We start from the raw sequence: 22,787 nt of genomic DNA on the forward strand, positions 1-22,787 counted from the left end.
TACGTCATTCTTTCAATATCAGCATGAATTCGTGATTTTAGCCTCTTCTTGCTCGAGGGGGACTTTGATCACTTAGTGACAAATCCTTGGGTGTTTTCAAAAACCCTCATGCAGTGTGATCCTATAATGCTGGGTATGATATATTGACAGCATCTATCAAATGGCAGTAAAAAAAAAAAAAAGTGTACACAGTGCCCAAGAAAAGTGTGTGTATACGGTTTCCTCCTGCCTGTACTGAGTTCCTGACTCACCCTGCTGGGAGTGTCATGCTGCACCGTAATAACTGTCTCCTTGAAGACAGAACATCGATCAAGCAACTTTTAGCAATGCCAGTGCCTTGACAACTCCTCTTCATCTTCCCCTTCTCAGCAAAAGAGATGCAACTTGGCCATTGGAAAGCAGTTTAGCATTCAAGGCTTGTTTACTCCAAAATGAGCATCACAGAAAGGAGAGACGGACTCCTCCTTGAGAAGCTCATTATAGTCAAAACACCTAAAAAGCAAAGTTTGTTTGCATCTTCTGCCTTCGAGCTGAGAGGCAAGTCATTTTTCAAACTTGTGACGGTGTCTTTTTAAGTCACTGTCTCACACAGTTTTCATCTATAAATATTGATAGATCCGTCCTTCCACTTATACAGCAGGGCTTTGATTTTTATAGTCACCTGCAAAATGGATCACCACTCCAGTTGTTCATTAATATTTCCAGCTCTGTGTGTGTAATCCTACAATGTTATATTCAGCAGCTCAAAGCTCAAATCGATGGCGAAAAAAACAGGCACCATGAGCAATGATGGGAAGAGTAGTTCAAGAGAACGGCAAGCCAGAATTTTAAAGTAGTGTAATTTCCCTAACATGTCTAGATTTATTAAAGGTCCCATATTGTATAAAGTGATATTTCCTTGTGTTTTTTCATTTATAAAGCAGGTCTAGCTTCTATATTAATACTGTGAAAGTATCAAAGCGCTCAGTCCACAGAGAAATGCTCACAGCCTGTATTCAGAGACTCTGTCTTAAAACGAGCTGCCAGGACTTCCTTAACTTTGTGATGTCACAGCAAAGCAGTCACCGCTCTCAGCCATGCCCGAAGCCCCACCCACCTGGACCGACCATTCAACCCTCTGAGATTTGGTTTACCTGAAATCTGCTATATATATTTTCTTATACGATCACTCAGAAGAGAGGATCAGAACGATTTGATGTTGGTCTTTGTGATGGTGAACAATTGTTTGAATGTAGCTTTTGGTTTGGGGTGACCTTGAGAGTGAATACCTAGAGGAAGTGGGAAAGTACATTACAAATGTTTGTGTGAGATGAAAAAGTTACTCAAGGTTATTTTCAAATGTATAAATGTTTTATTGTTGGAAGGAAGGAAAACAAGGATCCTCTGAGATGTAGCACAGAAAATCAAGGTTACTCCTTTTGGCTTTCACACCTCTGAGTAGGTGAGGCTGTTTAGTTCACTGTACGCAGAATGAATCGGATAAATTAACAATGAATAAAATAAAATATTGGTCACTGGATTTTATTTTTGATGACGTGCTTTAAAGCCACTACTCCAGACGCTTCGCTCTAACAGACTTTTAAAGTGTGTCCTCCTGCTGCTCAGTGAAAAGCTGCTGTATCATCACTGTAGAACTCTTTATTTATCAAACAGAGCATGTTTTTTTCCAGCTCCTGGTTGAAAAATGCATAATCCAATTCATTATCTTTGACATCATCCCCCTATAGTGGAAACAGTTCATTGCCAGGCGGATAGCTCTGAAAAGATTAAAAACAGCTTGGGGTTTTGGTTCGTATCATCCTCCCATCCATCCCCTGGAGGCTTCCCCTACCTTGCAGCCAGCTGTGTATCACTGCTGATTGGTAAACAGTCGCATCACACAACAGAGCCGGCGGCGCTCTCTCCTTCCTAGCGGAGCTCTCGTTAGATCTGCAGAAGAGCCCGGTTGGAAAAATTAAAGGAGCTGACACAAAACAGGCAGTTTGCTGTGCTGGTGTCATGGAGAGAGGCAGCGTCCTGTGTTGAAGCATGTCTTTCAGGGGCATTTCTGTACAATGTATATCCAGATCAATAATTTAGCATAACACCTGCTGGTATTTGATTTGTCAAACATACTTTTTCTTTTCTTTTTTTTATCATAAATCGAGTGCAGAACCAATTTTACACATTCTTTACTGGAAATATTTATTTGTGCTTAATGAGCTCACGGATGAGAATCAAACTAATTTGACCAATTTAGTTTGTGATTAGTTTTTACCCTGGAGAACGTGGCAAGATGAGTTTCCTGATACAGAGCAGAAGTGATTTGGTGCGCTCGTTATTCCCATGTGCAGTGGACGCAATCATTTCTCAGACTGCCGCCGTAATCTGATGTACTGATTCACCCCGTCTCATCAGCCCAGACGTGACACCTCATTCCTTTTTCTCACCTGCACACTCTAACCACTGCACACTAACCCTCTCCTCCAGCTCCATCTCTCCCCCTTTACCTTCACCGCCTTTATATTATTTGTTTATATGCTTCTTTCACATGCACACACACCTACACATATACATATATAATTTTTCACATTTCATGTTGCAGCCTCTTGCTAAAATTGTAAGCCATAATGTGTAACGAACTACCCGCAGAGCTCAGAGACAGGATTGTGTCTGGGGAAGGCTACAAAAAAAGATTTCTGCTGCATTGAATGTTCCCGAGAGCACAGAGGCCGCCATAATTCTTAGATGGGAGAAACTTCCAGAAGGACAACCATCACTGACCGATCTGGACTTTATGGCTGAGTGGCCAGAGGGAAGCCTGTGCTCAGTGAAAGTACCTAAAGGAATCTCAGACTGTGAGAAACAAGATTCTGTGTTTGGCCTCAGTTCTAAGCGTCATATCTGGAGGAAACCAGGCACCGCTCATCTCTTGCCCAATTCTATCCCAACAGTGATGGCAGCATCATGCATCAGCGGCAGGGACACTGGTCAGGGTTGAGGGAAAGCTTCACCTTCCAACAGGATGACAACCCTCAGCACACAGCCAAGACATCACAGGAGTGGCTTAGCGACAACCCTTAACCAGAGCCCTGACATGAACCCAATTAAACATCTATGGAGAGACCTGAAAATGACCACCATTGATGGTCCCTTTCCAACCTGATGGAGCTTGAGAGGCTCTGCAGAGAAGAATGGCAGAAAATCCCCAAATCCAGGTGTGCAAAACCCAAAGAGACTGAGGCTGCCAAAGCTGCTTCAACAAAGTACTGAGTAAAGGGTCTGAATACTTATGTCAATGTGATATTTCAGTTTTTCCTTTTTAATAAATCATCAAAAAAAAATCTAAAATTCAAGTTTTTGCTTTGGAGTACTGAGTGGAGATGTATGAGGGAAATGAGCCTGCTACACAACAAAATGTGCAAAAAGTGAAGGTATCTGAATGCACTGTAAATTAATACCCCCTACTAACCCACACTCACCCAACACACACATGCACACATGCTTATCCCGTCACCCTTGAGCCACCTGAAGCCAGCGGCAGCCCGGCTCACTTTCACTTATGTGCATATGAAAAAAAAAAATGCCTGCCATTTTGAAGCCTGATAATAATCTGTGGCGCTATTTTAAGCCCAAGTGCCATTGGCAGAGGATGGAGGGGGGTGATGAGGGTTGCTGATGTCACTGGTGTTGCCTGGCAACAAATGTGTGTTTCCAGTTGGCAGGGTTTGGCTGCTTCACCAGTGAGCGAATGGACTTATAGTAGTGTTTTAGGTATTTGTGTGTCTCTCTGGCGCTGCCTGACTGTCTCTCTCAGTTTGTCTTTGTTTCTCTGACTCTCTCTGACAGACAGCAGATGCCTTTATACACAGAATGGAATTATCTTTTAAAAAAAAAGAAAAAAAAAGAAGTGAACTGGGCCTCCTCAAAGCATTTGTCTTGTAAAATAAATTGTAGAATGGACAGTTTCTCCCTCTGGCCTTTGCCAAATGCAGCGCTAACACAGGGTTGTTTTTTCCACACACATCCTCCCCTTGTTGGAAAATAGTCAGACTTTCAGACGGTCTGTGAACAGACCTTTACAGCCTCTTTGAAAACAACACTGAAGAAAAACAGGCTTTTAAGAGCCCAGCCTTCAGTAACTCAGCAGACAGAAGGCACTACACTACACTACACTGGATCGGGGGTTAATAAGGGTTCTTAACCTGAAACTGAAGAGCTCAACAGGAATATAACCTCTGCAGCGTGGATTTTAAATTTGAATATACCAGCACCTGCAGGATATCTTTTACATGAGGTTAGCTTATTAACTTCTCTGTTGCACCCCAATCATACCTGAGTCTGTGCTTTTACTTTGGTGCAGAATATAAAGCATTGTAAATGATGCAGAGAAGTAGGTTTTGCGATGGCTTATTTTAAAGTTAACAGTTGACAAAAGAGGTTTCGTTTGGAACTTGCAGTCATTGTTGAAGTCGGATTATTTTAGAAAAAGATATCAGTGGAAAAAAGGATTGAATAATTTGAGCTGTATTTATGTCAAGTACTCATATCGAAGGTGTGAATTCTCACTCTTGAGGTTTAACTTCAGCTGTTTTTATATTTTAACACATTCAGAAAAGAGGCACCATCCAACATGTGTCCAGTGTGTAAATTACCTTCTGTAATCTTTTTTAGCAGGGATGAGGTACACATCAAAATCACATTTCTGCTTTGTGCAGTAAACGGTGTCTGTTCGTAACTCTTCATAATTTGCACATATAATGTGCCATTTCAATTCATATATGCAAATTGATTTCCAGCAAGTGACACAAGCAGAATGATGCTACATTCCCCCACTGTACAGCTGGAAACCTACACTATATGTATGTATAGTGTGTGGATACACTGTCAATATTCTGTTGTGTGCTTTTGGTCTGAGGCTGTTTTTATGCAGTGATGCAGATGATGTGTGTGTGTGTGTGTTTCCAACTTTGTGGCAACAGGTTGGGGAAGGTCTCTTCCTGTTTTAACATGACAGTACCCTGTGCTGCGCCATTTAAAAAAAAAAAAAAAAAAAAAAAAAAGGTTCTACGGGTTTGTTGTGGAAGAACTTGCCTGGTCTTTACAGAACTCTGACCTCAGCCCCATCCAACATCTTCATCAATAATTTAAGTGCTGCGACCCCGACCTTATTGCCTGACATCTGCAACTTCACAGGTGTTCTTCCGGCTGAAGGAGAGCAAATCCCCACCTCTAGGTTAAAGGCTTAAAGTAGAATTGTAAAAGAGCCCTCGCCTCATTGGTATTCCTTCCCACCACTTATCTGCGTATAGACTGGTCCCTCAGCTTCTCCTTTAAAAACACAACAGAAAACCAACACAAATCAGAATACGTCTCTTTTCAGTAAATTGTTCCTGAGTCGTGTCACCCTCGTGCTCAGTTGCCCACCTTTGGGAGATGTGTGGGAACGTTGGCTTTGTGCCTCGTGTCATTCAACAACGAGCACCCTAAAAAAAAAAAAAAAAAAAAAAAAAAAAAAAAAGAAGCTGCCGTCGTTCACTCGGCCTCATTAGATGGCTGCAGAAACAGTAGCGCAGATGTTGTGGCTCATGTAATTACATCTCCGAGAGCCGAGATGCCATGTTTGTGTTACCTTGTTGTTTACTGGGTGGGTGGGGGGGGGGGGGGCTGCTGCTGCTGTCATCGCCTCCCTAACCTGGGAATTCGTCTGGCATTCATTCCTAGCCATTGTAGCATTTGTCTGCTGAGGTTTCTGAGGCACAAGACGGAGGTCTTTCATTAGCAAGTTAAGTAGTGAATTTGTATGCATAAACTTAGCTCTGAGGGAATGAGCCGAGCTGTCTGAAAAGTGATAAGGGAGGCAATGTTTTTAGCTGATGGAATGAAATTGTCCCTTGAAGAGTCTAAATGGGAGAGCACGTGCAGATGTGTGTGTGCGTGCACGTTATACTTGATTGCTCATCTTTCTTTCATGTCTGTCTGGTGGGTGGCATCAGCAACCTTTTTGCAGTTGCTGCAACATGTTCTTATTCCCCACGCATTTTACATTCCCTCCTCTGTCTTGTTATTTTCCTTCATTTTCACATTCAGCCCAATCAGAAGGGCTTGGCTAACCAACCCTTTGGGTTCTACCTGTGTGTGTGTGTGTGTGTGTGTGTGTGTGTGTGGCTCCTCAGCAGACTGCCAATTGTGGTCTTAGTCTGAGCAGCCTAAGCTACATTGTCCAACACAGACCTAATCGCAGAACGCAGAACTAATCCCACAGGTTTGTAGTAAGATTGAGCTCTCACTCATTCGTGGACCCAAATTCTTAGAGGAAAAAGCCGGAAAAAAAAAACAGACAATGCCCACTTGTCTTTAAAGTGAGACACATTTTGTTTTGATGTGAGAATTTCTGCTGTAAAGGTATTATTCATGAATTCCTATTCTTTCAAAATTTCAGTGTTTTCACAACCATTTTATATGAGATGCTACTGCATGAGGTAGATGAAGTCCTGGCTTTCTCTGAAGCAAGAAAAATTGAAACATGTATTATGAAATAAATCAATGTGGGAAAAAAATTTTTATATTTCAGTCTGTTCAAGCAGCTTGCAATCTATTCTCTCTGTATGTCTGTTCTCATCCTGTCATCCTCCTACGCCACACTGTCTTTTCAGATGACCTCGGGTCGACTATCTTGTTTAGCTCCTGACCGAGTTACCCCAGCAACCACACATCGCCAGGACAACCATGAGCTCTACTGTGCATATATATGATGTACAGAAAGCACCCCCTCGGCTATTTCTGACATGGTTTTTGTTTACTGCGCCTGAGACATTAAGTGACAAGCGTTTCTTTGTAGGTGAGAATTGGCGTCCCTTTCTAACCCTCCAAATGTCTCTGTGACAGACTGAAGAACTCGTGCACATTTGTGCTCCGAGGTGAACATTAATGCAGGTTAGGAAAATATAATAAGAAACTATATCCATAAAGCACTTCACTTAAGGATTTTATAAAGTACTTTATGAAAAGAAATAAAACCAGATGAGGCAAAAAGAACATGAGCACAGAGGAAGTAAAAAAAATAAGATCAAATAAATGAAACGGTCTAAATAAAATCCTGTCAAACGAGGAGAAGGATGTAGGGACCTGCCATCAGGCACCAGGTGCAAGCGGCAACATTTACCTGACACCTAATTTAAACTTTTCAATGTGGCAGCTACATTCAACAGTCTGTCAGATAAATGGCCGCCTTCAAATCAGGTTTTACTCACTTACTCATGAATATTTGGACAGTAACACACTTCCTGTTGTATTTTGGTTCGTAGCCCAGTACAATGAATTTTATAGGAAAATATTAAATGATGATTTTCAGATTTAAACCTGCATTAACAGTTTATCACTTTGGGGCAGTGGATACAGGCTGTAAAGTAAGGGAAACATCTGTCCTTTTAGCAGCTAAATGCTCCAATATGTTCATTCACGCTAACTGTTATTACACATAGTGCAAGATAATTCAACTCAGAAATTAAAGCTGAAATATGGCGATTTATCGTCACAATCGCTGATTGTTTTCAAATGCAGAATAATGGAGTTATTGAAAAATGTGTGGATGTCAAAACACATACTGACTACTCTGCGTTTAAGCTCTCATCTTGGTTTCATTTTGGTTTTATTGTCTCTTTTTGTTTAATAATGTTGTGAGATGACACTGTCTCCTACTGTCTCCAGGAAATTTGTCTGTCCTTCTAAAAGTATCCTCCAGCGCGTGTTGCCTCTGTGCAGCCTTTGCCTGAGTTACCTGAGTGAACTCGCTGTATTCCGTAGAGGGATTTGTAGATGCTGTAGTGTTGAACGCAGCTCTGTTACTACCGCCTGGTGAAATGCTCACATTGCAGACGTAACGAGTGGCTGCTTTCGCTTTCCATTTTGAAATATTTCCATTCTGCAGACATTTAGCCACATCCTGCCACAAATTGTGCTCAACACAACACCCTTGTGACAGGTGATGTTAAGAAAAAAAAAGAAAGGATCGGGCTTAAGTTCGTGCTCAATACAGCCAATACAGATCAGTTAAAAATTGCCTTGATCTGCCTGGATACCGATCTTTGAAATCAGGTCCGGACATCCCTATTAATATGTATAGTTATAGCTGTACCATTGCCGCTTTCCAGATTATGAATTACTAAAGGGAACTAAACAAATGTTCTAGTTGGTCTACACTCGTAACTCTGATGTATTTTCTATTTGTAATTCTGTGAATCAGCATATTTTGCATTGATGCAAAAAGATAACACTTGAGTAATGACCGTGCTGCTCTCTCATATTTCATTTTGTAACATTGATCACGCCCATTGTCGCCCTTCAGCCAGTATCTTTTGTGCACACCCTACAGATGGAGAGGAAGCGCAGGGTTACATTGTTATAGGAGAAGACAGCTATTTCATCTGTGTAAGAAAGAAGAAGGGGATCTGCAGAGAGAGGAAAAGACAGAGAGCAGGATCAGAGAGCCATCTTTGTTTTCCTGAACAGCAGTTTCCCTCCAAGCAGCTCATAATGAGCTCGGCTGTTCAATAGCACCTTCTCAGCTGAAAAGGCGCCACCGAATCGCCCATTCCTGCTATTCCAACACATCCTCCAAACAACCCCCCTCCCCACCCGCAACCCATTCATCACACTCAAAATGCCTCTCACTAGCCAAGCTCATCTCCAACAGGTCGAAGGAAGATTGATTTGTTTGTGTACAGAGGCAAAGAGAGCGCGAGGGAGCAAGAAGGAGCAAACGAAAAGGGAAAGACTGAGGTGGGAGTAGGGGGAAGACTGATACTTACGTGTGTATGTGTGTGTTTGCCAAACACTCACATCAGTAGTCAGTCAGACACGCAGATAGGCAGCCACACAGCTTGAGTATGGATACGTGTGTGTGTGTGTGTGTGTGTGTGTGTGAGAGATCATCTCAAGCCCCCAAACAATGTTTTTACTCCTCCTCTCTCTCTTCTAGTGTTCATTCACCTGTCTCCACAGCCTGTGCTGTCTACCTTTCTCATCCGGCATATTTAATCTTCTCTGCTCAGTGTGACCAGAATAGCAGCAATGGATCTACTTTTGTCTGTTTTAGCTCCAGGAAGGTTATTTTTCTAACTTGACCCTTAAATAGATATGTTTTGGACAGATAACCCCTCTGATGAGATGTTGTCCCCATGGGAAGATGCTCATTTTTGATACTGTTGAGTTATTTAAGTGGAGTTGATCACAGTGCTGAATGTCAATAGCCGTACTTCCACCTCAACATCTGAAAACACTTGCTTAATTTGCTGCAGCTCCTGTAGCATGTTCAAAATGTCAGACTGTCAGAAATGTCTCCAGATAAACGTCATGTTTTAGAGCTGTTCTAATCATTTTTGTATGTGCTCTCTCTGAGCTGCAGGGTGGAAGAATGTAAACAGGCAACAGCTGCTGTGCTATGATCTATTATGCCGTCGCATTCGGGGCCAAGGAGCGAACCTTTAGGAGTTATCGGTAAACATCTGACTCAGCTTTAAAAAGCCGAGTTATGTTTCTTGTCATCTTTGCCGTCCTTCATGTAAATGCGAGGACAGAATGTTTTAGTGATGCAGCTAATTATCATTTAGAAAATCTTTGCTTTTGTAAAGGTTTAATTTCATGCCTGAGAGCAGCACAGCCAGTCCTGTCTTCCTGTATGCCTTGTAAAATGTCAAGGTCCAATTATACTGTCTTTTTTCATTTGTGTTTTTGAATTTACTCTCTGGGCCTGAATCGCCGCCAGCGGGCTCCGCGGCTCCAGCTGTAAACAGCCAGGTTTAAACACTCCCCTCGTGCTGACACGGTTCAGTGGTCGTGGCGAGCTTTAATTGACGTGCAATTCCGTCAAGCTTTTAAAGGACCCTTACAGCGTCCTTCAGGGTCAGACTGATATATTGGTTGGCCCAGTACTGGCTCGTTATTAACACTGGATAGGACTATGTCTAGGTTCATTATCATGTAGTTTGATTAGCTATTGATCATTTAACTTTATATTAATATGTAAATAAGGTTCACTTGATTTTTAATTTTTGCATAAGGCAAAAGAGCCATAACTTATAACTGATCATTCAAATGTTCCACCAATCACAAAGTATATCAAAACTGAATTTGAAACTCCACGCCAAGAAACTTATTAGCTTCTGTTTTACAAGTTACAGTATTTCCCCTTTGCTCTGCTTCCGTTGGGATTATGTGATGGCCATAAATGTAGTGCAAGGAGAAGTGTGTTGCTACACACCTGAGGGGAAAGCAAAGGGCAACAGGGGGTCTGTCATCACCCTGTCGTGACCCTGCTCTCTGACAAGGTGAGTGGGACTAACAGCCCCCCTGAAGGCATAAAAAATCTTTTCTTTTTTTTTTCTTTTTTTCCATCATTGTTGCTGAGCACCGTCTTTACTGACACTGATGGGGCTTTGAACCCTGCAGGGAGTGGCTAACCTGCCACTGATGAATGAGGCGTACGTGGTTGCCAGTTCAGAGGCCGCTGCGGTTGGCTGATGTGTTAAACTCTACAACCCCCCCCCAATCTTCATTTGCTAACTTAATCCCTTCCTCAACCAACAGCAACCTCCTGCTCCTGAGCTCATGTCTTTGAAGCCTGCTGTGCTGGAGTTGGAAGCAGGTCTATATCTGTTTGCACTTGTTTGATTAGTAGTAGAGGGAAGACACTGTCTGTATCCACTTCAGGAAGTCCTTGCTGAACTGGAAGCTCAGCAAGGTGCTGCGGATGATTTGTGTCTGGGTCCACGTTGATCTCGTGTCCCTCACATCTTTCTCGGGGACATCATGTTCTGAACATCCTGCTCTTCCTTTTTCCGAAAAGAACTCTGTGGGGATCTCATGGATTGAGGCTCCTTATCCCAAAATCTGACACTGCCTCAAGCATGTTGAAATTTAATGCTACCTCAGGGGCACATTTGACTAGTAATACCCTTTATTTCTATGAGTGGCACTCCGATTTGTCCCTTTAATTGTGGTGATCAGGTTCTCACTGCAGCCCAGTCTTTCTATCTAGATGACAGGTATGTAACCCTGGTAAAGTCTAATGCTACTGCAGCTTCCCCTCAAGGTTTAATGAGGACTCTACGCTGCCTCAAATCACTGTTGTATTGAATGAGCCTGCTGCTGCCGTGAATGTTTTGCCACTGGCTTTTGCCCTCTCAGAAGACAAGGCACTTCTCCCACCGGCAACGCACCTGACTGCATATCTTAGAAGACTCAATGACCGAGACTGTTTACTTCCTCCATGTGCAATAAATGATCTAATTCTGCTTTAGTGCTCCTTGCTGCATACATTTGCATATTAACAAGAAAATGGCATGACACTCTTAGGTTGCAGTAACCTAAGAACAATACAGAAACATCAGATTTACACTGCATGCACTCCCTGCTAGATGATCTGATTACCTTTTTGAACGGCTTGTGCGTACATTTGCATATTAGTGAATAAAACTGCAGCACATGAGGTAATTAATCTGCCTCTTGTTTGTAAAATAAATAAGAATCACTAATCCCACGGGATGACTGTTTCTGAAATGCCATCAAAGATCTAGTATTTAATTGAACAGCAAATTAAAGTCCATAAGATGCAAACAGCATGAACCAATAAAGAAAAACCACAAGCAAACAGGCAAAAATGATGGGAATCATGATGCTGGAGGTTATTTTTTGTCGTCTGTCACCTACTGTGTGAATGTAAGGTGATACATCAGCTGTGTTGTAAAAGAGAAACATGATGGACAGATGGAAGTGTTCAGCTGCATCATTGTTCTTATGTTTATGCCGATTAAACCCACAGACGCCCACAGACTGGAGCATTTCTTCACAGCGTTTTCAAACTTAAGTTTAAACATAGAAGACAGATGCTGATCCTGGGCCCCCTGTCTGCTGCCGTGTGATTACAGATGTAATCTTGCTTACTGAGCTGCATCGATTCTGTTATTCATTCACTGGGTGGGCGAGTAGGGGGCTGACAAACAGGCGAGTCTTTGCTGTAAAGTGGAGCACAGTTGAGCGGTGGAGTCGGGGAGAGCCCATAGGAGCTGTCATAGTTTTTGCATAATGTAGGTTAATGCTGCTTACAGGAGGAATGCAACCCAATACCACACAAGCTCCTTTGATCAGCCCACCACTGGAAGATTTAGCTTTTGCATATAGCACAGAAAATCCAGAAAACAATAAGGTTGTGTCATAATTGTCGTATTACGCCACAGATTCGCGGCTCATGTGTTTGGCTTTAACTTCAGGGACCTCCCACACAGATATGACTTTTTAAGAATCTCTTTGTCTGTGTCTCTCTCATCAGAAACTGGCTCAGCCATCACCTCCTCGTGTATTGGTCTGGGGAACTCACTCACGCCACCTGCAGGCCAGGCGGGCAAACCTGTTCCAGGTTACAATGGTAAGAGGTAGAGCTGTCGATCCCATATCCCAGCTATAATACACACTTAACACAAACCAGCGTTTTCCTGTGCATAAACAGGAACATCTTGCATGTGTATTTCTATCTTTCTCGTTATTTTAATGTGTTTAAGTTAAATTTGCTGTCACTCAGTTACAGATATCTAAAGATAAACCAAAACAGAAAAGGATAAAACTTGTAATTCCCTGCACAGTGTTTAATATTTTTGCCAGCGGGTGATACACCACCTCTGAATATAAACTGTGTGCGCTTCCCTTTCCACTAGTCGCAGTGATCGATGATGACTTGCAGGAGGTGAAGCCAAGAACCCTGGGAAATATTGTGGTGAGGTAAGCTGAGTGTGTTTACAATCGTGTGAGCTGCTTATCTTCTTCTGTCACTTGCTCGCACATTTTACAATGTGAAATAAAAGCATTTTTCACACTGATCAAATTTAAACTTCAATCCTTCAGTCATTAATTTTAATAATTCACTTTTGGGTAAATTCCAAACCTCACTCAGTGTTTTTTTTTTTTTTTGCTGAGGTTGTAGAAGGCAATTGGTGTGTTTTTAGGTAAGACAGCTGCTTTAGTAAAAGCTCCAGCAGTCAAACCCCCCCCCCAGACCTTTGTGCTGCCTTATTGTCCAGCCTGCTACCTATCTGTTATCACTCTCCAACTCTGTTCCCTTGTTCTTTGGAACTGCTGGTTTTGACTCTGTGCCAACAAGGGGGATTTCCAAAGAATCCACATATAGAGTGCATCCAGGGATAAGGACAGGTAGAGCTGTAAACAGACAGGAACAGCTGTGTTACTGTACTTCGTTCCAGTCGCCATGAAGTCTGTGCCAGTCCCGTTCTTTCAAAAGCTATACAACAGCTTCATAAGGTCATATTCAGTATTTACAGAGAGTGTGGTTGCTGGGAGCAGAGGACATAATGACCTGTAATGTGTTAGAGCTCTGAAATATTGTGTTAATGCATTTTATTAGTTTATTGATTTATTGATTTTAGTCACACATTTATTGTTTCAAGTGGAGCTTTTTGTGCAGAAGATGAGCATGCAAGCAAGCAGCCAAACTGGTGCATTAGTAGCACAGCTTATATCATATATGTTTTTCTTTGCAGATTTTGCTGCAGCAGAAAGGATGTTTTTTTTTTTTATCACCCCTGTCCAACAGCTAATCAGCATCAGAAATAAGATATTTTTTTTGTTGTATATTTGAATATTCTGCTTGTAGTGGAATGAATCTATGCAGAAGCACGTTTTGGGTTCAGACCTGGGAAATGGAACTGTCTTGGTTAAGACACTAATCGAGAAGCGGGATTGCTTGTAGTCCCTTGATAAACAAAGACTGAGTGACTTTGCAACCCTGTCTGCCCTGTGCGTGAGTGTGTGTGTTTGGGTCTCTTTGTGCAGTTGAGGCGTGGTGAAGTCTAGTACAGCCTGGCAGTGTTTAGACTAACTGCAGTGAAGTGAAACAAAGAAATATCCATCTTCACAAGTATTAATGGCTTTAGCAAGTAAAATCTGATACGCTGCACATCAACATAATTGATTTATTGTGTTATAGACTCACCTTTAGTTTTGCTAATATATCAGAAGTGGAGTTAAATAGTTAAAAGAGTTATATTGGAATTTAACTTTTCCTGAAATGAAATGAAATTTGTACTTCTCCCCTCAGACTACCTTTACCACCTGGAGCAGCGTTGTCACTCTGGCAGAACCACGATCTGTTCAAGGAGCTCTATTTCACTAAGTTCCCAGTAAGTTGTGTCATCATTTCTAAACAATTTATACATGAAATAACTTATAGTGAAAGAAAAGCTTGAATTTGATCTAAGAACAGTTGTATTTCATTGAAGATTTGCTCAATAAAGTGTTTATGACACTGGATAAAACATGGAAGTGGAATGGGTAGTGAGAAGTCCATGGTAAAAGGTGGCCCTCTAGTGTTGAAAACCTTCATTGCAGCCTGAGGACCTGAATTAAAAAAACTGACCTCATGAATTACAATTTATGAAGCCATAGACTGTGACCTTCTCCAGCTACTACATCACGCTGTAACATAGCAACAACCCTCCTCCTTGCTGTTTCACCATCAGGGTTACTATGACACCATGGATGCAGGATATGTGGATGAGGAGGGCTTCCTTTACATTATGTCCCGGTCTGATGATGTCATCAACGTGGCAGGTCACAGGCTGTCTGCTGGAGCTTTGGAGGAGGTAGGAGAGCGATAAGAGAGGAGGTGACATGACTGTTTCCCCAGCGCTTCTTTGTGGTATCCTCACGTATGTATATATATATATATATGTGTTTTGCAGTCAGTGCTGCAGCACCCTGCAGTGGGAGACTGTGCTGTGGTTGGTCTGGAGGACACTCTAAAGGGTCACATTCCCTTGGCCCTGTGTGTGCTCAAGAATGGTGAGGCATGTCAAATGTATGGTGTAGCATTAAAGTAAGATAGCACTCACCAGTATTGTTTTCCACAGTTTTTTTTTGTATTATAAACACTTTTTAAAATTACTATAATCATTTTTTGTGTTGAAATGAAAATTATTCTCCAGGTGGCATTAAAACTGTGTGTGTTTTGTTTAAATGTATGTGCCTGTTTGCCTGTTTGTCTCAGGTGTGCAGAAAAATGAAGAGGAGATCATAAATGAGATGGTGAAGCTTGTGAGAAACAGCATCGGACCCGTTGCTGCCTTCAGGAGAGTGCTTTTTGTCAGAGGACTGCCGAAGACGCGCTCTGGCAAGATCCCTCGCTCCTCTTTAGCCAACCTGGTCAATGGCAAGCCCTACAAGGTACAACACAACCCTTAGGGAAATATTTTGTGCATTATTATGTTTTTAAAAAGTTAAGTGTTGCAGAATAAAATGTTTTTTTTTGTCCCCTGTGCAAAGTTGCTCATTTACATTTCCAGTAGCTCAGAAGAGAGTAAAGCTATTTTTGCAATTCAGAATGTGAGTAATGATGGTGCATTAGCAGGCCCTGCACTCATTAAATACAACTGAGAGCTCATTTGGGATTTCATCTCTTTATAGTTACCAACTCAGTTTTCTGCTGATCAGGTGCCAACGATCCCATAAGAGAACATGACAAATTGAGAAACACTACGCCTTAATGTAGTAGTTCTGTTTACAGGTGTAAACACAGGGTTTGCATGGAGACATCGTTAGACCACTGAAATGTAAGACCTCTTTGTATTATACAAGGTTTTAGGCACATTATATATCATGTAAACATACAACGACGACAACAACAACAGTCTACCGAGCCGCTCCGGTTTCCCTCCTGCTTGGGAATTGCAGGGAAGAGGATGAGCGCTACCTTACTATACTGTGACATTTCTTTTTAAACTTTTTTTGCCTTACCATAGTTTGTCGTTTTTTGACCTTTTATGCCTTATTATACTATGACGTTTCATGCCTTACTATACTATGAAGTTTTTTGACATTTTTTTGCCTTACTAGTATGTCGTTTTTTGGCATTATATCCCTTATTATACTATGCTGTTTTATGCCTTACTTTTTATGCCTTACTGTACTATTATGTTTTTTCAGATTTTTTTGCCCTATTATAGTATGTCGTTTTTTGTGACGTTTTTTCAAAAAATTTTTGCCTTATTATTCTATCATTTTATACCTTACTATACTATGTCGTTTTTTTGGCGTTATATGCCTTATTATACAATGGCCTTTTATGCCTTACTATACTATGACATTTTTTTTTTTTTTTGCCTTACTATACTATGATGTTTTTTCCAATTTTTTTACCTTACTATATTATGTCGTTTTTTTGTGACGTTTTTTCAAACTTTGCCTTTCTATGCTATGTCATTTTATGCCTTACTATACTATGTCATTTTTTGGTGTTTTATGCCTTATGATGTTTTTGGTGTTTTATGCCTTATGTTTTTTTTCAAATTTTTTACCCTACTATTCTATGCTTTTTTTTTTTTTGCGTTAATATGCCTTATTATACTATGGCGTTTTATGCCTTATGTTGTTTTTTGGCATTTTTTTTTACCTTACTATACTATGAAATTTTTTTTTTTTACTTTTTTGCCTTACTATAGTATGTGCTTTTATGCCTCATTATACAATGGCATTTTATGCCTTACTATACTATGATATATTTTTTTTATTTTTATGCCTTATTATACTATGTCGTTTTTTAACATTTTTATGCCTTTTATGACTTTTTTTTCAAATATTTTTGACTTACTACTCTGTCGTTTTTTGGCGTTACATGCCTTATTATATAATGACGTTTTATGCCTTACTATACTGTGATGTTTTTTGACAATTTTTTGCCTTACTTTTATGCCTTACTATACTATGACTTTTTCAAATATTTTTGACCTACTATACTATGACTTTTTTTTGGCATTTTATGCCTTATTATACTATGTCGTTTTTTGACTTTTTTTTTGCCTTACTATACTATGACGTTTTATGCCTTACTATACATATATATATATATTTTTTTTTTCATATATTTTTGACTTACTAATCTATGTCGTTTTTTGGCGTTACATGCCTTATTATATAATGGCGCTTTATGCCTTACTATACTATGGCGTTTTTAAAAAAAATTTTGCCTTACTATACTATGGCGTTTTTAAAAAAAATTTTGCCTTACTATACTATGGCGTTTTTAAAAAAAATTTTGCCTTACTATACTATGGCGTTTTTAAAAAAAATTTTGCCTTACTATACTATGGCGTTTTTAAAAAAAATTTTGCCTTACTATACTATGGCGTTTTTAAAAAAAATTTTGCCTTACTATACTATGGCGTTTTTAAAAAAAATTTTGCCTTACTATACTATGGCGTTTTTAAAAAAAATTTTGCCTTACTATACTATGGCGTTTTTAAAAAAAATTTTGCCTTACTATACTATGGCGTTTTTAAAAAAAATTTTGCCTTACTATACTATGGCGTTTTTAAAAAAAATTTTGCCTTACTATACTATGGCGTTTTTAAAAAAAATTTTGCCTTACTATACTATGGCGTTTTATGCCTTACTATACATATATATATATTTTTTTTTTCATATATTTTTGACTTACTAATCTATGTCGTTTTTTGGCGTTACATGCCTTATTATATAATGGCGCTTTATGCCTTACTATACTATGATGTTTTTTGACATTTTTTTGCCTTACTATAGTATGACGTTTTTTGGCCTTTCATGCCTTACTATACTGTCGTTTTTTGGCGTTACATGCCTTATTATATAATGGCGCTTTATGCCTTACTATACTATGATGTTTATATAATGGCGTTTTATGCCTTACTATACTATGATGTTTTTTGACATTTTTTTGCCTTACTATAGTATGACGTTTTTTGGCCTTTCATGCCTTACTATACTATGACTTTTTCAAATATTTTTGACCTACTATACTATGTCGTTTTTATTGGCATTTTGTGCCTTATTATACTATGTCGTTTTTTGACATTTTTTTTGCCTTACTATACTATAACGTTTATGCCTTACTATACTATGACGTTTTTAAAAAAAATTTTGCCTTACTATACTATGTCATTTTTTGGTGTTATTTGCCTTACTATACTATGACTTTTTTTTTCAAATATTTTTGACTTACTATTCTATGTCGTCTTTTGGCGTTACATGCCTTATTATATAATAGCGTTTTATGCCTTACTATAGTATGATGTTTTTTGACATTTTTTTGCCTTACCATAGTATGTCGTTTTTTGGCGTTTTATGCCTTACTATACTATGATGTTTTTTGACATTTTTTTGCCTTACTATAGTATGAAATTTTTAAAAAAAAATTTTGCCTTACTATAGTATGTCGTTTTTTGGCCTATTATGCCTTACTATACTATGACTTTTTTTTCAAATATTTTTGACTTACTATTCTGTGTCGTTTTTTGGCGTTACATGCCTTATTATATAATGGCGTTTTATGCCTTACTATACTATGATGTTTTTTGACATTTTTTTGCCTTACTATACTATGACGTTTTATGCCTTACTATACTATGACGTTTTCAAAAAAAAATTTGCCTTACTATACTATGACTTTTTTTTTCAAATATTTTTGACTTACTATTCTATGTCGTTTTTTGGCCTATTATGCCTTACTATACTATGACGTTTTTTAAAAAATTTTTGCCTTACTATTCTATGTCGTTTTTTGGCCTATTATGCCTTACTATACTATGACGTTTTTTAAAAAATTTTTGCCTTACTATTCTATGTCGTTTTTTGGCATTACATGCCTTACTATACTATGACTTTTTTTGACATTTCTTTTGCCTTACTATACTATGATGTTTTATGCCTTACTATACTATGACGTTTTTAAAAAAATTTTTGCCTTACTATTCTATGTCGTTTTTTGGCGTTATATGCCTTATTATATAATGGCCTTTTATGCCTTACTATAATATGATGTTTTTTGACATTTTTTTGCCTTACTATACTATGTCGTTTTTTGGCCTTTTATGCCTTACTATACTATGACTTTTTTTTCAAATATTTTTGACCTACTATTCTATGTCGTTTTTTGGCATTACATGCCTTACTATACTATGACTTTTTTTGACATTTCTTTTGCCTTACTATACTATGATGTTTTATGCCTTACTATACTATGACGTTTTTAAAAAAATTTTTGCCTTACTATTCTATGTCGTTTTTTGGCGTTACATGCCTTATTATATAATGGCCTTTTATGCCTTACTATCCTATGATGTTTTTTGACATTTTTTTGCCTTACTATGGTATGTCGTTTTTTAGGCATTTTATGCCTTACTATACTATGACTTTTTTTGACATTTTTTTTGCCTTACTATACTATGACGTTTTATGCCTTACTATACTATGACGTTTTATGCCTTACTATACTATGACGTTTTATGCCTTACTATACTATGACGTTTTATGCCTTACGTTTTTTGACGTTTTTAAAAAAAATTTTGCCTTACTATACTATGTCATTTTTTGGCCTTTTATGCCTTACTATACTATGACGTTTTATGCCTTACGTTTTTTGACGTTTTTAAAAAAAATTTTGCCTTACTATACTATGTCATTTTTTGGCCTTTTATGCCTTACTATACTATGACGTTTTATGCCTTACGTTTTTTGACGTTTTTAAAAAAAATTTTGCCTTACTATACTATGTCATTTTTTGGCCTTTTATGCCTTACTATACTATGACGTTTTATGCCTTACGTTTTTTGACGTTTTTAAAAAAAATTTTGCCTTACTATACTATGTCATTTTTTGGCCTTTTATGCCTTACTATACTATGACGTTTTATGCCTTACGTTTTTTGACGTTTTTAAAAAAAATTTTGCCTTACTATACTATGTCATTTTTTGGCCTTTTATGCCTTACTATACTATGACGTTTTATGCCTTACGTTTTTTGACGTTTTTAAAAAAAATTTTGCCTTACTATACTATGTCATTTTTTGGCCTTTTATGCCTTACTATACTATGACTTTTTTTGACATTTTTTTTGCCTTACTATACTATGACGTTTTATGCCTTACGTTTTTTGACGTTTTTAAAAAAAATTTTGCCTTACTATACTATGTCATTTTTTGGCCTTTTATGCCTTACTATACTATGACTTTTTTTTGGCATATTATGCCTTACTATACTATGATGTTTTTGACATTTTTTTGCCTTATTATAGTATGTCGTTTTTTGGCCTATTATGCCTTACTATACTATGATGTTTTTGACATTTTTTTGCCTTATTATAGTATGTCGTTTTTTGGCCTATTATGCCTTACTATACTATGATGTTTTTGACATTTTTTTGCCTTATTATAGTATGTCGTTTTTTGGCCTATTATGCCTTACTATACTATGATGTTTTTGACATTTTTTTGCCTTATTATAGTATGTCGTTTTTTGGCCTATTATGCCTTACTATACTATGATGTTTTTGACATTTTTTTGCCTTATTATAGTATGTCGTTTTTTGGCCTATTATGCCTTACTATACTATGATGTTTTTGACATTTTTTTGCCTTATTATAGTATGTCGTTTTTTGGCCTATTATGCCTTACTATACTATGATGTTTTTGACATTTTTTTGCCTTATTATAGTATGTCGTTTTTTGGCCTATTATGCCTTACTATACTATGATGTTTTTGACATTTTTTTGCCTTATTATAGTATGTCGTTTTTTGGCCTATTATGCCTTACTATACTATGATGTTTTTGACATTTTTTTGCCTTATTATAGTATGTCGTTTTTTGGCCTATTATGCCTTACTATACTATGATGTTTTTGACATTTTTTTGCCTTATTATAGTATGTCGTTTTTTGGCCTATTATGCCTTACTATACTATGATGTTTTTGACATTTTTTTGCCTTATTATAGTATGTCGTTTTTTGGCCTATTATGCCTTACTATACTATGATGTTTTTGACATTTTTTTGCCTTATTATAGTATGTCGTTTTTTGGCCTATTATGCCTTACTATACTATGATGTTTTTGACATTTTTTTGCCTTATTATAGTATGTCGTTTTTTGGCCTATTATGCCTTACTATACTATGATGTTTTTGACATTTTTTTGCCTTATTATAGTATGTCGTTTTTTGGCCTATTATGCCTTACTATACTATGATGTTTTTGACATTTTTTTGCCTTATTATAGTATGTCGTTTTTTGGCCTATTATGCCTTACTATACTATGATGTTTTTGACATTTTTTTGCCTTATTATAGTATGTCGTTTTTTGGCCTATTATGCCTTACTATACTATGATGTTTTTGACATTTTTTTGCCTTATTATAGTATGTCGTTTTTTGGCCTATTATGCCTTACTATACTATGATGTTTTTGACATTTTTTTGCCTTATTATAGTATGTCGTTTTTTGGCCTATTATGCCTTACTATACTATGATGTTTTTGACATTTTTTTGCCTTATTATAGTATGTCGTTTTTTGGCCTATTATGCCTTACTATACTATGATGTTTTTGACATTTTTTTGCCTTATTATAGTATGTCGTTTTTTGGCCTATTATGCCTTACTATACTATGATGTTTTTGACATTTTTTTGCCTTATTATAGTATGTCGTTTTTTGGCCTATTATGCCTTACTATACTATGATGTTTTTGACATTTTTTTGCCTTATTATAGTATGTCGTTTTTTGGCCTATTATGCCTTACTATACTATGACTTTTTTTTCAACTTTTTTTGACTTACTATTCTGTGTCGTTTTTTGGCGTTACATGCCTTATTATATAATGGCGTTTTATGCCTTACTATACTATGATGTTTTTTGACATTTTTTTGCCTTACTATACCATGACGTTTTATGCCTTACTATACTATGACGTTTTTAAAAAAAATTTTGCCTTACTATACTATATCATTTTTTGGCCTTTTATGCCTTACTATACTATGACGTTTTTAAAAAAAATTTTGCCTTACTATACTATATCATTTTTTGGCCTTTTATGCCTTACTATACTATGACGTTTTTAAAAAAAATTTTGCCTTACTATACTATATCATTTTTTGGCCTTTTATGCCTTACTATACTATGACGTTTTTAAAAAAAATTTTGCCTTACTATACTATATCATTTTTTGGCCTTTTATGCCTTACTATACTATGACGTTTTTAAAAAAAATTTTGCCTTACTATACTATATCATTTTTTGGCCTTTTATGCCTTACTATACTATGACGTTTTTAAAAAAAATTTTGCCTTACTATACTATATCATTTTTTGGCCTTTTATGCCTTACTATACTATGACTTTTTTTGACATTTTTTTTGCCTTACTATACTATGACGTTTTACGCCTTACTATACTATGACGTTTTACGCCTTACTATACTATGACGTTTTACGCCTTACTATACTATGACGTTTTACGCCTTACTATACTATGACGTTTTACGCCTTACTATACTATGACGTTTTACGCCTTACTATACTATGACGTTTTACGCCTTACTATACTATGACGTTTTACGCCTTACTATACTATGACGTTTTACGCCTTACTATACTATGACGTTTTACGCCTTACTATACTATGACGTTTTACGCCTTACTATACTATGACGTTTTACGCCTTACTATACTATGACGTTTTACGCCTTACTATACTATGACGTTTTACGCCTTACTATACTATGACGTTTTACGCCTTACTATACTATGACGTTTTACGCCTTACTATACTATGACGTTTTACGCCTTACTATACTATGACGTTTTACGCCTTACTATACTATGACGTTTTACGCCTTACTATACTATGACGTTTTACGCCTTACTATACTATGACGTTTTACGCCTTACTATACTATGACGTTTTACGCCTTACTATACTATGACGTTTTACGCCTTACTAT

General features: G+C 37.8%; 1 protein-coding gene across 1 annotated transcript in view; it reads left to right on the forward strand.

Moving 5' to 3' along the window:
* The window catches only part of acss3 (acyl-CoA synthetase short chain family member 3), a 42,198-nt gene that overhangs the window by 17,586 nt on the left and 1,825 nt on the right, over window positions 1-22,787 (forward strand). The window contains exons 10-15 of the mRNA XM_022749583.1: window positions 12,308-12,403; window positions 12,690-12,753; window positions 14,087-14,168; window positions 14,508-14,630; window positions 14,730-14,829; window positions 15,035-15,210. Of these exons, the coding sequence (XP_022605304.1) occupies window positions 12,308-12,403; window positions 12,690-12,753; window positions 14,087-14,168; window positions 14,508-14,630; window positions 14,730-14,829; window positions 15,035-15,210 (641 nt within the window). The remainder of the gene's footprint in view (window positions 1-12,307; window positions 12,404-12,689; window positions 12,754-14,086; window positions 14,169-14,507; window positions 14,631-14,729; window positions 14,830-15,034; window positions 15,211-22,787) is intronic.

This window comes from Seriola dumerili, unplaced genomic scaffold, assembly GCF_002260705.1.
Source record: "Seriola dumerili isolate Sdu_G_001 unplaced genomic scaffold, Sdu_1.0 BDQW01000138.1, whole genome shotgun sequence".
In the NCBI taxonomy this organism is placed as follows: domain Eukaryota; kingdom Metazoa; phylum Chordata; class Actinopteri; order Carangiformes; family Carangidae; genus Seriola; species Seriola dumerili.